The 16,525-nt window shown below is 41.9% G+C and overlaps 1 protein-coding gene across 5 annotated transcripts in view; it reads right to left on the bottom strand.

Moving 5' to 3' along the window:
- ARHGEF10 (Rho guanine nucleotide exchange factor 10) overlaps positions 1 to 16,525 on the bottom strand; it is a 193,365-nt gene that overhangs the window by 105,377 nt on the left and 71,463 nt on the right. For 4 of the 5 annotated variants that reach the window (XM_048845332.2, XM_048845331.2, XM_048845334.2 and 1 more), the window contains exons 3-7: positions 6,579 to 6,740; positions 4,534 to 4,824; positions 3,353 to 3,419; positions 2,702 to 2,781; positions 402 to 458 (exon numbers count right to left, since the gene is read on the bottom strand). In XM_048845332.2, coding sequence (XP_048701289.1) covers positions 402 to 458; positions 2,702 to 2,781; positions 3,353 to 3,419; positions 4,534 to 4,824; positions 6,579 to 6,740 — 657 coding nt within the window. Of the gene's footprint in view, positions 1 to 401; positions 459 to 2,701; positions 2,782 to 3,352; positions 3,420 to 4,533; positions 4,825 to 5,541; positions 5,830 to 6,578; positions 6,741 to 16,525 lie in introns of those variants that run through there. The other variant, XM_048845335.2, reaches the window with a different exon arrangement.

Genomic DNA, 16,525 nt, shown 5'->3' with positions numbered 1-16,525 from the left:
GTTTTGAAAATACTCTTTTAGGCCAGTTCTCTGTATAATTCTAGATTTTTTTAATAACAACAATGCTCAAGGGCAAGACTGTGACTGTGGCAGAGATCTGAATGTTCAAAATGGTCCCTTCTGGCTTTGGAATCTATGAATCAGGCCTTTGAACAGCATAACAGAAGAGGCTTTTGCAGGCAAATTTTGACAGGCATAGTCCTTAATTTGGAACTTCGTAGGACTTGATGATTTCTGACATGTTAATGGCATTTACATGCAGTTTGGGGTATGTAACCTACACCTGTCTGTCTGTCTGATACAAATGCCCCTGGATCATATTATAGTTTTATGTGTGCGTTAAAATAAAACCCGTGATTGTATTAAATCATCATCATCTAAGTTCCCACATAAACTCAAACCTGGTTCAGTGTCTGAATCTTCTTTTGGCACATCGTCGTAAATTACTTCATCTGGGTCTAATAACAAAAAGGAAAAACAGTGAGAAAAGCTTTTCAGATTTGACTCAGACCAACAAAGATCTTGGGTCTTATTAGCAAATATGTGTATAATAGAGACATACCCTATTTTCCGCTTACATAGAAATATCAGCATTTTGCCAGTACTTCTATTCAATCAAATAACATAAATAAAGTATAAGTATTATAATAATATTTATTATAGATATTATTAATCATAACAGTCATGACTCATGTGGCCATGATCATGTGTCTGGCAGGAATTTCAGTTAAGCTGCAAAGTGCACTCAGGGGGCTCCCCTGTATATACTGCGATTCCTTTCTTGCTCTCTCCCAGCACTCTCTCATTCCAAATCCCTGCACCAGCCTCAACCCTGCAGCTCAATCTGATTTTACAAGGTGAAAAAATAGCCTATTGTTCCAGGGTCTGGGGTGGGCCAAGGGGAGTGGGGAGGAAGGAAAAGGCAGCCCACACTCATCCTTCTCTATTTTTTAAGCTTTGTTTATTTCTTCCATTTCTTCACTTCCCCCTGACATTCACCACCCTACAATGTTCTCTCCCTCCCCCCCCACCATGCCACAGGTATTCAGTTCTTTGTCTGTCTCATTCACACTCAATTCTACATCTTCCTTCTTACTCTTTTTAGTTCCAACTCCACCCCACACCCTGACACAATCCAGCTGGCTCAGAAGCTGCTGGACATAATTGTGTACAGCTGGGCCACCAATAGGCTCACCACTTACAGAACTGCCTGGAATCTGACTCCATCTGAGAGGGGGGCTGGCAGGAGGGGTGCTCACTGACAATCTTCATCCACAGCAGGGTGGCAAACGTGACAGACATGGCATGTATGTGCTCCCCCAACCTGCTGTGAATTTCACTGACCAAGCTGGACCATGGCTCTTTCAGGGGGCCAGGCTACAAGGTTTAAAAAAAATCAGGGCAAAACACGGTCTTACATTAAACAGTCTGGGCAGGACAACAGGCCCTGAAAATCAAAAGATTCTTGGTTTCCTGGGACAGAGTCACTCTGTCCCCAGGGACCACACAAAGTCGTTCTTTACCATGACTTTAGATCTGTCTAGCACACACATTATCCATGGTATTTGTCACAAATTTTTTAACAATTTTTTCCTCCTCATTTATAACCTTTCGGGAGCTTGAAACTGAAATCTGTTTCGTTGGCCAAATGTTTTCTCCTCCTTTGTGCAAGCCAAGAGAACTGTTACCCGTAAGGTTGTCATGAGTGCTAAACTGCGGGCGCTGGTGTCATTGTCAAGAATCCCTGATATAACTGTTCAAGACCCAGACCCTCACTGGAAGTAATTTAATGATTATGTTGTGTAAACTAAGAAATAGGTTGGTGTGATGAAGTAATTCCCCACTCCTCCTAATTTCCATGTGGGGGACATTTGCAGACCAGTGGGAACCATCTCTTTGTCCTGGCTGAGCTATGTAACACCGCTCAGGCAGGGAGAATGCCTCTTTAAGCTACAAGTTTCAGAGTGTTAGCTAGTGTTTCAGAGCAGCCGTGTTAGTCTGTATCCGCAAAAAGAAAAGGAGGACTTGTGGCACCTTAGAGACTAATAAATTTATTTTCTCTAAGGTGCCACAAGTACTCCTTTTCTCTTTAAGCTACAGGGCCTCTTTCAATTTCCTGCCCTGAGATAGACTCATTCAACAAGCTAAGAGCCAGTTTCCCACATTAGGATATAGAGGGATTCATTTGGCCTGCCCGGAGTTTTTCACTCCCAACCTCGCCATGATGGATCCAATTGTCATACGTGGCAAAATAGACCTGGGCAGTTGTGTAATGTCAGTTTCAGCCTCAAGTGACTCTACCAAGGTACGAGTACCCTCCTTTAAGGCAGGGGTGGGATACCATAACTGTCACTGTAGGAGGCCAACAGGCCTGCAGCCAAAGACAAGACTGGGGACTTAATGGAATCATTAGCGGTCATAAGCAAATTTCTTCCTCAACATACATCCATCAGATGGGGCCAAATTATCTCCCCAGCTACTGATACATGACTCCACTTACTTCAACAAACACTTATTGTGAACAGAACTTGATCCTTATACTAAAAATGGAGAAGTGTGGTTTTTAATTGTTGTTATTTAGCTCTGGAACATGTTTGAAAAATGCAGGAAAAGATAATGCAGATGTTCCCAGGCTGTGACTGATGATGCAGCTGACTCACCTACTGACATAGTGACACTGCTGGGACCGATTGACACTTACTTTCCATCCATGATGTGTTTGCAGGATCTGCAACCCATTTGGCTAGAGCATCTTCTTCTTTACTGGCCTGGTTATCTTCACTTGAAAAAAACCCACAAAATAAATGTACTAAAAATATTGCAATGTTAGTTTTACACCATGTCAATAAGTAGCTAAGTTCTACTCACCTTTTCCCTCTCATTCTGAAATTAAAAGATACTAGAAAACTGTTGGATAGTTCAGACTTAATATGTAAGTTTTATGTTTTTGTTTTTAAGATCTAAGTGACTTAATATGGAATTAAGAGTTTAACTTTAGCAACCCATTGCTGACAATATTAGCCTAAATAAATAAATAAATCACTTATTCATCATTTTCCAAAGAAATTCTTTGTGTTTGCAGTCTCCCTGTAAGGCAGAAAATTAAACTTCTCTCTTTCACAGTTGTCAAAGGGCCACTTGTAATGGTTTTATATGCAAGAGTTCACTCAGTGCTGATACTGGTACACAAACAGAGATGATTTGGCACCACAAAGCACAATGAAAGCTGAAGTTGTTAAAAACCCAGCAATGATTATGTCAGGCAAGAAAAAATAAAACTAAAAATATAAAAGTAACCAATAAACCATCTCATGAATTAAGGATTTGGAGACAGATAAATGCTGCCAATTACCTATTTGGGGGATCCTCTGAGCTCAGGGAATTACTATTGCCATCTTCAGTTACTGACTGCATGCCCACTAAAAAGAGTAGAAGAAAGCAGAGTTACCAGAATGCTAGGACTAAAACATTTTTTTGGTTCACATTAGCTTCTAACTTAAATAATTAACAATACTGCTACTATTAATTATCATCTGCTCTTATAAAATGCCCTTCATCTACAGATCTCAATGTGGTTTATGAACACCTCTCAAAAATAATTAAGCTTCTTCATGTTGTTATATCCATTTTGGCAATGGGGATACTAAGGCACAGGGGCACAGCAAGTCAGTGGCAGAGTTAACAGAACCTAGAGCTGGATGAATGACAGGTTTTTCAGTTTGCTAGCAGTTCCAAAAAAAAAAAAATCTTTAAAAAAATTGGTTCAGGTGAAACTAAGTCTGAAAATTTAGAAAAATGTGGGTGAACTGAAAAATAATTGACAACTAGTTTGTTTCGAGTCAGACAAAATGTTTCATTCAACCAAAATGAACTGCTTTGTTTTGATTCTGGACACTTCATAAATGTACAAAATGGCTTTTAGTCCAGTGGTAAGGCAGTCTCCTGGGATGAGGCAGATCAGGGTTTAGTTCCGCCCTGCCACTACCTGAGGTAGAGAAGAGATGTGAACTTTGGTCTCCCGCTTTGCTCTAGCCTATCAAATAATCTGTTATGGGTCTCTCTCAATCTCTCCAGGTGAAACTATTCAGAGAGAAAATAAGTGACTCTGGTGGTTAGGGTACTCACCTGGGAGACCCAATTTCATGTCCTTGCTCCACTGACTAATAGCTGAGAACCACTGATTTAAAGAAACTTACTACGTAGAAGGATTTTTTGTTTAAAAAAATTGTGTGTTTGCTCGCTTGCTTTGAAGTGAACTAATCCCACTTGAATAGTGTTTTCTTAAATGGCCCATTCCTAATAATACAGAGTCCTTCATGGATTTTCTTTCTCTTTAATAAACAAAAATCTTTCTCAGATGACTGGCAGCGAAGTTCAGCTGTGTACTCTGTGATGGAGATGATTTTCAATTGTTACAGAGTTCCCCACAGATTTCAAGGAAGAGTGCTACATAAAAACGGAGAAGACAATATGGTTCACTGAAATTAAACTAGGTCAGTACCTGAGAGAAAGTAAATTCAAGAGATAGTGTACCTTCTTCATCCACAGAAACACTGCGTATTATGACAGGACTGGAGTATGCCGGCAGCATCAGTGGTAAATTGGATGGTACAGCATAGCCACAGGGCACGGGAACAGAATATCCACCAGACAAGTTAGGGCTTGCATTTTCATCTTGAGGATTGGGTTCTGGTGAGGAGGAATGATCCTTTTCTTGGATTGGTGAAATATTTATGACTGAATACGGGTTTACTTTTGTTGGAGCGCCCTCTACACGGGATTCTGTTGTTTGTATTTTCTCAGTTCTACCTATGTTGTCATCCCCTTGACAAATAAAAGAAGCATAAGCTTTCATTTATCACATAAGAATATAAGAACATAAGAATGGCTATACTGGTTCAGACCAAAGATCCATCGAGCCCAGACAGTGGCCAATGTCAGATGCTCCAGAGGTAATCATCAATTGATCCATCCCCTGTTGCCCATTCCCAGCTTCTGGCAAACAGAGGCTAGGAGCACCATCCCTGCCCATCCTGGCTAATAGCCATTGATGGACCTATTCTCCATTAACTTATCTAGTTTTTTTTTTAACCCTGTATAGTCTTGGCCTTCAAAACATCCTCTGGCAAGGAGTTCCACAGGTTGACTGTGCGTTGTGTGAAAAAATACTTCCTTTTGTTTAAACCTGTTGCCTATTAATTTCATTTCGTGATCCCAAGCTCTTGTGTTATGAGGAGTAAATAACACTTCCTTATTTACTTTCTCCACAACAGTCATGATTGTGTAGACCTCAGTCATATCCCTCCTTAGTCATCTCTTTTCCAAGCTCAAATGTATATTGCACTAAATAGTAACTAGTATTTATATGGCTTCTGCCACTGGAGTATCCGAGCACCTTAGAATCTTTAAAGTATTTATTCTCACAGCACCCCTGTGAGTTGTGACCATGCTATTATCCCCAATTTATAGATGGCGAACTGACACACACTGGGCGGGAGGGATGTCCCTTGTACCTTTTAGCCCAGTGGTTAGGGTACTCACCTGGGATGGGGGGAGACTTCTGGTTCAAGTCCCCCCTCCACCTGACAAGGAGAACAGATTTGAACAGAGCTCTGCCACCTCTCAGGTGAGTGTCCTAACCATGGGGCGATGGGATAGTCTGATGCAGAGCTCCCTCAATCTCTCCTGTTGAAGATGTTCCTTCCAGTTCGGACAAATAATGAAAGAGTGATTGGAGCAGGGAGGATGGGATCCTGGTTCTCCCACCTCCTAGGGGAGTGATTCTGTAGCCTGGTGGTTAGATCATGTCTAAGAGTGGATGGACATGGTGAATGCTCTTAACAGACATACAGGTCCACAGCTCCTAATGGTCAAAGAAAGAAGGTTTGTTTTCATGTATGGGACAAAAATATGCTCCATTTATTTTTAAGAGCACATCCACTCAATGCCACCAACCAGGTTGCCCAAGCTGAGTGAAGCATGCCCCCCTGCTGCCAAGTTGCCACTAGTTACGTCTTCACAGCCCAGGTCTTCAGATCTGGGCTGTGGGGATCACGCTAGCGCTCTGAAAATAGCCGTGTAAACAGCGCCTTGAAGTGGCTCAGGCTCTCAAGCCCACCCCACTCTCTAGCCTTCAGAGCCTGAGCCACATCTTCAAAGCACTGTCTGCACAGCTATTTTTAGAGGGCTAGTGTGAGCCCCGCGGGGAGGCTCACTTCTGCAGACTGTGCAGACACACCCCAGGAGGCTTCCCTAGGGATACCCACAGATAATCACTGTAACAAAGACCCTACCGTGACAGCAGATGCCTGCACAAGATAGGGATGAGGAAACCAGTTCCTAGGTGAGGTCCAGCAGGGGAATAAGAATCCAGTCAGGGACAATAACTACCCTTTCTCCTTGTTAAGTCCACAAGGAACTAAAGTATTTGGGGTAAAATAAATCACTTTCACATTCGGTCTATGGAAATATCTTTGTGACCTACAGCAATTCTGTCAGCATGAAAAGCATCTGATGAACATGGGGCTTGATTCTTACCTGAGCAGTACTGCCCTGGCCTACTGGACACAAAGGCTCACCTGTGGAGTTAGTGTCTTCGTGTTCTACGTTAATCCCAGAGTCTGAAGCCGGTGGCACAAGTGCTTGTCTGTCTGCTTCTGGTATTTCATCGCCACTATCAAAATCGAATTGTTCCCCTTCTTCCTCCTCTTCATCACTGCCTTTTAATTCATTTTCTAGAACTGAGCAGAGAGGAACCATTTTTTATTAATGATTTAATGAGATGAGTAAGGGCTCACTGTTGTGAATAGGGGTTGCAGAATTAGGTCCTAGAATTTTAGGCTCTCTAGGACAAAACAGTGCTCCTTGATATATTTCTAAGATCATGAAGTTCTTAGTAATCTTTTTAATGTAAACCATGCCACGTAAATACATATATAATACAACATGTTTCTATTTTTAATAGAGACCAGCCAGAACCAGAACACTTGTTATGAATAAACTTTAACAGCTTCCTCTGAAAACTTTGAAAAAGTTCAGATCTGAATCCAGATCCAAATCTAAACTTTGTGACATAAGCCCCTTCTCTCCTTATAGATTCACAAAGTCCAAAGCCAGAAGGGATCATTGTGATCATTTGACCTCCTGTATAATGCAGGCCATAACACTTCCCCAAAATAATTCCTAGAGCACAGCTTTTAGAAGAACATCCAATCTTACTTTAAAAATTGTTAGTGACGGAAAAATCTACCATGACCCTTGGCAAATTGTTCCAATGATTAATTACTCAAAACTGCTAAAAAATTATGCCTTATTTCGAGTCTGAATTTGTCTAGCTTCAACTTCCACAACTAGCATCAAATTGTGCTATACCTTTCTCTGATAGATTGAACAGCTCATTATTAAATATTTGTTCCCCATATAGATACCTACAGACAGGATCAAGTCACCCCTTAACCTTCTCTTTGTTAAGCTAAATAGATTAAGCTCATAGAGTCTATCATTCCAAGAAGAAAAGGAGTACTTGTGGCACCTTAGAGACTAACCAATTTATTTGAACATAAGCTTTCGTGAGCTACAGCTCACTTCATCGGATGCATACTGCGGAAACTGCAGAAGACATTATATACACAGAGACCATGAAACAATATCTCCTCCCACCCCACTCTCCTGCTGGTAATAGCTTATCTAAAGTGATCACTCTCCTTACAATGTGTATGATAATCAAGTTGGGCCATTTCCAGCACAAATCCAGGTTTTCTCACCCCTCCACCCCTATACAAAACACACACACACACAAACTCACTCTCCTGCTGGTAATAGCTTATCCAAAGTGACCACTCTCCCTACAATGTGCATTGTAATCAAGGTGGGCCATTTCCAGCACAAATCCAGGTTTTCTCACCCCCCCCCCACCCCCATACACACACAAACTCACTCTCCTGCTGGTAATAGCTCATCCAAAGTGACCACTCTCTCTACAATGTGCATGATAATCAAGTTGGGCCATTTCCAGCACAAATCCAGGTTTTCTCACCCCCCCCCCCACACACACACACAAACACAAACACACAAACTCACTCTCCTGCTGGTAATAGCTCATCCAAACTGACCACTCTCCTTACAATATGTATGATAATCAAGGTGGGCCATTTCCAGCATAAATCCAAGTTTAACCAGAACGTCTGGGGTGGGGGTGGGGGGGAGTAGGAAAAAACAAGGGGAAATAGGCTACCTTGCATAATGATTTAGCCACTCCCAGTCTCTATTTAAGCCTAAATTAATAGTATCCAATTTTCAAATGAATTCCAATTCAGCAGTTTCTCGCTGGAGTCTGGATTTGAAGTTTTTTTGTTATAAGATAGCGACCTTCATGTCTGTAATTGCATGACCAGAGAGATTGAAGTGTTCTCTGACTGGTTTATGAATGTTATAATTCTTGACATCTGATTTGTGTCCATTTATTCTTTTACGTAGAGACTGTCCAGTTTGACCAATGTACATGGCAGAGGGGCATTGCTGGCACATGATGGCATATATCACATTGGTGGATGTGCAGGTGAACGAGCCTCTGATAGTGTGGCTGATGTTATTAGGCCCTGTGATGGTGTCCCCTGAATAGATATGTGGGCACAGTTGGCAACGGGCTTTGTGGCAAAGATAGGTTCCTGGGTTAGTGGTTCTGTTGTGTGGTATGTGGTTGTTGGTGAGTATTTGCTTCAGGTTGGGGGGCTGTCTGTAGGCAAGGACTGGACTGTCTCCCAAGATTTGTGAGAGTGTTGGGTCATCCTTCAGGATAGGTTGTAGATCCTTAATAATGCATTGGAGAGGTTTTAGTTGGGGGCTGAAGGTGACGGCTAGTGGCGTTCTGTTATTTTCTTTGTTAGGCCTGTCCTGTAGTAGGTGACTTCTGGGAACTCTTCTGGCTCTATCAATCTGTTTCTTCACTTCCGCAGGTGGGTATTGTAGTTGTAAGAATGCTTGATAGAGATCTTGTAGGTGTTTGTCTCTGTCTGAGGGGTTGGAGCAAATGCGGTTGTATCGCAGAGCTTGGCTGTAGACAATGGATCGTGTGGTGTGGTCTGGTTGAAAGCTGGAGGCATGTAGGTAGGAATAGCGGTCAGTAGGTTTCCGGTATAGGGTGGTGTTTATGTGACCATTGTTTATTAGCACTGTAGTGTCCAGGAAGTGGATCTCTTGTGTGGACTGGACCAGGCTGAGGTTGATGGTGGGATGGAAATTGTTGAAATCATGGTGGAATTCCTCAAGGGCTTCTTTTCCATGGTTCCAGATGATGAAGATGTCATCAATATAGCGCAAATAGAGTAGGGGCGTTAGGGGACGAGAGCTGAGGAAGCGTTGTTCTAAATCAGCCATAAAAATGTTGGCATACTGTTTGGCCATGCGGGTACCCATAGCAGTGCCGCTGATCTGAAGGTATACATTGTCCCCAAATGTAAAATAGTTATGGGTAAGGATAAAGTCACAAAGTTCAGCCACCAGGTTAGCCGTGACATTATTGTGCTGGAAATGGCCCACCTTGATTATCATACACATTGTAAAGAGAGTGGTCACTTTGGATGGGCTATTACCAGCAGGAGAGTGAGTTTGGGGGGGGGGGGGGCGGAGGGTGAGAAAACCTGGATTTGTGCTGGAAATGGCCCAACTTGATTATCATACACATTGTAAGGAGAGTGATCACTTTAGATAAGCTATTACCAGCAGGAGAGTGGGGTGGGAGGAGGTATTGTTTCATGGTCTCTGTGTATATAATGTCTTCTGCAGTTTCCACAGTATGCATCCGATGAAGTGAGCTGTAGCTCACGAAAGCTTATGCTCAAATAAATTGGTTAGTCTCTAAGGTGCCACAAGTACTCCTTTTCTTTTTGCAAATACAGACTAACACGGCTGTTACTCTGAAACCTATCAATCCAAGGCATGTTTTCCAATCCTTTAATCATTCTTGTGGCTTTTCTCTGAAATCTCTCCAATTTATCAACATCTTTCTTGAATTGTGGATACCAGAACTGGACACAGTAGTCCAGCAATGGTTATACCACTGGCTAGATTCTACAGAGGTAAAACAACTTCTCTAGTCCTACTCAAGATTCCCCTCTTTATACATACCAGATCACATTAGCTCTTCTGTCCACAGCATCACAGTGAAAGCTCATGTTCAGCTAATTATTTTGGGGTGTGTGGTGGATCTTTTTCAAACTCATTGCTTCCCAGAATAGTCTCAATCCTGTAAATATGACCTACATTCTTTGTTTCTAGGTATATATATTTACATTAGCCATATTAAAATACATATTGTTTGCTTGCTCCAATTTACCAAGTGATCCAGATAGCTGTGTACCATGATCTGTTCTCTTCATTATTTAGCACTCCCGCCAATTGTTGTGTTATCTGCAAACTACATCAGTGTTGACTTTATGTTTTCTTGTAGGTCATTGATAAAATGTTAGCATAGAATCATAGAATCATAGAATATCAGGGTTGGAAGGGACCCCAGAAGATCATCTAGTCCAACCCCCTGCTCAAAGCAGGACCAATTCCCAGTTAAATCATCCCAGCCAGGGCTTTGTCAAGCCTGACCTTAAAAACCTCTAAGGAAGGAGATTCTACCACCTCCCTAGGTAACGCATTCCAGTGTTTCACCACCCTCTTAGTGAAAAAGTTTTTCCTAATATCCAATCTAAACCTCCCCCACTGCAACTTGAGACCATTACTCCTCGTTCTGTCATCTGCTACAATTGAGAACAGTCTAGAGCCATCCTCTTTGGAACCCCCTTTTAGGTAGTTGAAAGCAGCTATCAAATCCCCCCTCATTCTTCTCTTCTGCAGGCTAAACAATCCCAGCTCCCTCAGCCTCTCCTCATAACTCATGTGTTCCAGTCCCCTAATCATTTTTGTTGCCCTTCGCTGGACTCTCTCCAATTTATCCACATCCTTCTTGAAGTGTGGGGCCCAAAACTGGACACAGTACTCCAGATGAGGCCTCACCAATGTCGAATAGAGGGGAACGATCACGTCCCTCGATCTGCTCGCTATGCCCCTACTTATACATCCCAAAATGCCATTGGCCTTCTTGGCAACAAGGGCACACTGCTGACTCATATCCAGCTTCTCGTCCACTGTCACCCCTAGGTCCTTTTCCGCAGAACTGCTGCCTAGCCATTCGGTCCCTAGTCTGTAGCTGTGCATTGGGTTCTTCCGTCCTAAGTGCAGGACCCTGCACTTATCCTTATTGAACCTCATCAGATTTCTTTTGGCCCAATCCTCCAATTTGTCTAGGTCTTTCTGTATCCTATCCCTCCCCTCCAGCGTATCTACCACTCCTCCCAGTTTAGTATCATCCGCAAATTTGCTGAGAGTGCAATCCACACCATCCTCCAGATCATTTATGAGCATACAGAGTCCACTGAAAACGCACCCACTCAATAATGGTTCCCCATTTACATTTTAAGACCTATCAGTTATTCAGTTTTTAATCCATTTAATGTGTGCCATGTTAATTTTACATCTGCCCACTCAAACTTTGGTTTCTCTGCTGAAACTGCCAATAACAGCACCAGTTAGTGCCAGTGTGACAATAGCAGAAACTCTCTTCACACAGGCCATCAAATACCTATCAGATGGTATTGAGTTGTGCTCAGTACCAGCCTGAGCTGGCTTTGAGCAAGTGACCTAGTGTGAAATGCTCTCAATTCTGTCAGCAAACCTGTAGGTCAACCGCACCCCGCTTTTCTAAACCCTGACCTTTGTAAAAGTTACAGCTGAGTCAATGTAATTACCTCTCCTGCAACCAACCAGACAGGGAGAGCTCCTTGACTCTGTCCATGAAAATCTGGGAGGGATGAAGTGCAGAAGGAGGAGGTGTTTCCCCCATTGGCCCTTCTATCTTCTTGGCAGAGACCAGTCTCAGCAGGGTTTATGTGGCAGGAACTGGGACCCAGCTGCTGTCTGTGTCACTATCCATGTGTGACAGCAGCATCCTGGATACCCCATTAAGTTTTAATTCTGCCACAGTAAAGCCCCCACTGTTGCTCTTACTGCCTGAGTTCAGAGAACTTAGTCAATGGCAGCCTCAGCTCCTACTGGAGCCATTGTGCCAGGGAAATGGTGGACACAGCAGCAGAAAGAGGAAGCCTGCTCAAGCAGTGGTACCTGCTTCCACCAATCTCTCTTTTTTGTGGGTCACCAGGATACAAAGGGTTGAGACACACCTTACCCCTTTCCACTCTGTGCCTGCCATAACACCCCATTCCAAGCCCCATTCCTCCTGAGGAGAAAACTGCCAGAAACCCCCATGAGATGGAGGTAATAACGCGTGGATTTTTGCCCTGTTCCCACACACCCACTCTGCCTCCCCCACGCTTTTCCACAGCAGCAGGATGACACATTCCATAATATATTTTTAAAGTACATATTTTTCAATAACATACTAAGTGTGTAAGAGAAGTAAAATTTACCATTTTTTTCTTGAGGTAATAGGAGGTAAAAGCAAACTCCTGCAGGGCTTATTAAATCTCCTGAGTTGTGATGATTTTATCACCATCTTCACCAGCTAGGACATGCTCAGTATCCTTATGATAAAACCCACACAATTCACAGCTCTTGACTGTTTAAGATTGTCATGGTTATAAACATTCTTGCCAGAGCTTCAGTTTCTTCAGGCTGAGACAGCATATTTTATGATTATACAACAATAACAAGACCTTTCACACAGTCCTTCTCTAGAGGGGAAAAGTTGACTCATTTTTTTAAACGAACAAAAATGTATAAGTTGCCTTCTTACTATCACATCTTATGGTGGAGGCAACAGGACACTTAATTTCAAGCCATTTTAGTCATGTGCTTATATACTGTAAAAAGTTACCTTTGGGGCTGAACCTTTACATATTTGTATTTGTCCAAATGTGATTTCCCCACCCCCCAAATTGATAAAATTCTACAAGGCTGATCCAGTGCTCATTGGAGGCAATAGAAAGGCTTTCACTGACTTCAGTGGGCTTTGGATTAGGCCTAGGTGATCATTTTTGAGTTATCAGATCATGGGAGGGGAAAAAATGGTTTTCAATTTTTTCAGATGCTTTACTTGCTATTGGAAAACTCAAATCTCAACTCCTGTGCAAAGTCTGAGTAAACTTTTTTGTGTGTGTATGAAGGCGTCATGTCAGTGGATAAGTACAGCTGATAACCCACTGGCCACACCACAGCTCTTAATATACATTGCTGCCTATCCTGCCGGTCTCCATCAAACCTCTTGCTGAGCTATGCATCTAACTGCTGGTCCTGATGATCTCAGTCTGATTCTCCTGTCTTGCACCTTGTGTAGCCATTTATACCTGAACAATGTTGTGTAAAACACTAGCAGAAGTGTGAGTGGATCAGGCCCATGAAGAGAACTTTGGGGCCCTGGAAAATCATGTGTCTTGTGACCCTACCCCTCCCATTTCTTTATTTACACAGCTGTTACAGATGTTTTGAGAGGGCTTGAGCTCAGGGCCATGGTACCACTGTCCCCCCTTTCCCGCCGATAAGTAGAGAATTCTGATTTGGTAGCACTATACACCTACTTTACACAAGGGTAAATGGTGACACATGGAGCCAGGCAGTGGAAAATCTGGCCACTGAAGAGGAAAAGAGAAGCAGAAAAAAGAAGGCAGAAAACAGATAAGATTAGATGTATTCATCTGGAAACAATAGGTTTAATGCACTATTCCATCACACCAGTTTTACAGTGATGTACCTCCTTTGTCTGTGAATGTAGCCCAGAACTGACAAGAACTGCCATCTCCAGAAAATTTATCTGAGACATTGTGAAGTGGAAGGAGAAACAGGGTGAGGGACTGAAAACGATATAAGTAAAGATTATGACCCAATCAGAGGAGAGTGTTCAAAAGAGCCTTAGTGAGTTAGAAGAATAAGTCTCATTGACTTTCAATGGGACTTCTGTTTCTAACTTACTTAGGCACTTTTGAAAAGTCCAACCACAATTTTTACAGCAGCCCCTGCTTTTTAAATAGATCGATTGCCCCATACCACATTTCTGAAATGACCTCTGCACAGAACTTGAAGAGCACCGACAGTTGAAGCTCTCCCACCCACACCAGTCCAGTGATGGGGCGAAATAAAGAGAGAACACTCCTTACAATATTACACACATTTTAGAAACACTAAATCTGTGGACCAGTGATTCTCCTTCAGGAAAATTTTAAAACTAGATTCTATCTTATGGCACTGCCACATTCCTTCCTTTCTTCTGTATGAAAATGAATAGCTTTAAGCTAATTAAATCTTCATTTAAACCTTCATGGATCCCTCGAATCTAATAAGTAATAAAAATGTTACTCCTTTGAGTCTTTTAATCCTGAGGGCACATTGTTTCACTTGAAACATAAAAACCCATATTATAGCACAACGTAGAACCCCATAATTATATTTATACAGAAAGCACATCTGACCTTTATATGGTTTTGAAAATAAGTATTCTTATAATTGTTTCAATTTGATTAAAACTATTTAAGAAAAAAATTATTTGTGGCTGTGTGCTTGTGAGCTAAGCAAAGGCCACTACCCAGCAGTCTTCATCAAATAGACAGAGAAGGACCAACTTCTGAGTTGAGAGAGACAAGCTTTTGAACTTACACAGACCTAAAGTAGAGATCTGTGTAAGCCTGAAAGTTTGTCTCTCTCTCACTAAGCAGAAGTTGGCCCAATAAAAGATATTACCTCACCCACTTTGTGTCTCTAATATCCTGGGACCAACATGGCTACAACACTACCTATACCAGAAAGACAGTGAGAGAACCCTCTAACTTACACCAGTTTTAACCACTTCAGTGGAGTTACATATCGTTTACCCTATCCAGAGAAAACTAATAGTCTTATGCACTAGACTGGGACTCAGGAGATCTAGGTTTATTTTCAGGCTCTGCCACAAGCTTCTGGTGTGACATGAGCAAGTCACTTAAACTCATTTTGTCACAGTTCCTCATCTGCAAAATGAAGGTAATAGTAGTTCTTTTCTGTCTTGTGTCTATTGGTTGTAAGCTCTTTGGAACACAATGGGGTCCTTATCTTGGTGAAGGTCTCTAGATGCTACTGTAAATACTCCTGTAAAACAGATAATAGTAATAGTAAAAGGAAAGGAAGACTCAGGCCCAAGGATATTCCATCATACACTGATCCTTTCTTTTCCTAACGTGCAATAACAAGACACAAAATTAGTTATCATAATCTTTAGCAAAGCAATTTGTTTTCTTCAAACTTTGGACATAGATCTCTGTTTATTAAGTAGGAAGAATTTGCCCAAGTAGGGCAGTGTCACTCTTTTCATAATCCTGTCCATTTAATTATTTTATAATTTTATCAGTGGAATTGTATTGGATTGTTCTGACTGATATTGCTTAAACTTGTTTGGACACTCAGGCAATCTAGAAGTTGCCAACATACCTGTTTACAAATAGATCAGTTAGTGATAAATTCAAGCTCTGGATCTGAATAGCCTCAAACTTAAAGGAAGTTCAGATACAAATGTTGTAGCCGGTGTGCCTATGATAGATCACACTAAATCTCCAGCCACAAGACACTCCCAAACTTTGGAAGAGTTCATTTCCAGGTCCAGACTTTGCACCCAAAGCCTATTTCATCTTAATGCACTGTATTGAAGGGACACCATCTAGTTAAAGAAAATGCTAAATTGAAATCTATGAAGGGAAATCATCCCTGCCCCCTTCTCCCTAGTGGAAAATCTACACCAAGGGACGGCAGGCAGTTGTACTGCTGCTGCTCTCTCTTGGGATTTTCTGCCAAGGAAATGAACTTTGTTAGAAACATCGGGTATGCATCCTATGAAGTGAGCTGTAGCTCACGAAAGCTTATGCTCAAATAAATTGGTTAGTCTCTAAGGTGCCACAAGTACTCCTTTTCTTTTTGTTAGAAACAAGGCTCCAAAGACATTCTTCCACTGGGGGAAATGTACTGACTCAGCAAATCCCTCAACCATCCTGGCTCCTCTTATCATGCCAGTTATGCCAATTTTTTCTGCTGCAATAATCCTCTACACACAAACAAACAGGCCACCAGGATGCTCTGCAAGGGTTTATGAAGGCAGAAACCAGATTCAATCCTGAATCAAATCTGGCAGTACAGTACTGTCAATTCTCTTGCAATACTTAGTGCATTTCAGAAAGCCCCAGCTCCTGAGAGCTTGTGAAGAGGTGAGACCCTCAGCTTTCTTTTAAAGAAAGTAGATTTTTAGCCTTTGTGGTTGCAGAGAAGAGCTTGAAAATGGGATCCCAGAAGCTAAATAACCACAAGACAAATAAAAAGACCTAAAATATTTTATTTTAAATTTAGTGATTCTTAAGCCAATTTCATGATGATTTAGGGCCTGATTCATGATTTTGGAATGCTCATAGTTAATAATATGGCATCAGTATAAAATTTCCTTCCCTGTGTGACAACCACCACCTTAGATTATTAAAAGTTAGTTGGGGGGGGGGGGAGGGGGAAGAAA

The sequence above is a fragment of the Caretta caretta genome, chromosome 3 (genome assembly GCF_965140235.1).
Source record: "Caretta caretta isolate rCarCar2 chromosome 3, rCarCar1.hap1, whole genome shotgun sequence".
NCBI classification, from domain to species: domain Eukaryota; kingdom Metazoa; phylum Chordata; order Testudines; family Cheloniidae; genus Caretta; species Caretta caretta.
This window is presented reverse-complemented; position numbering and strand designations above follow the sequence as displayed.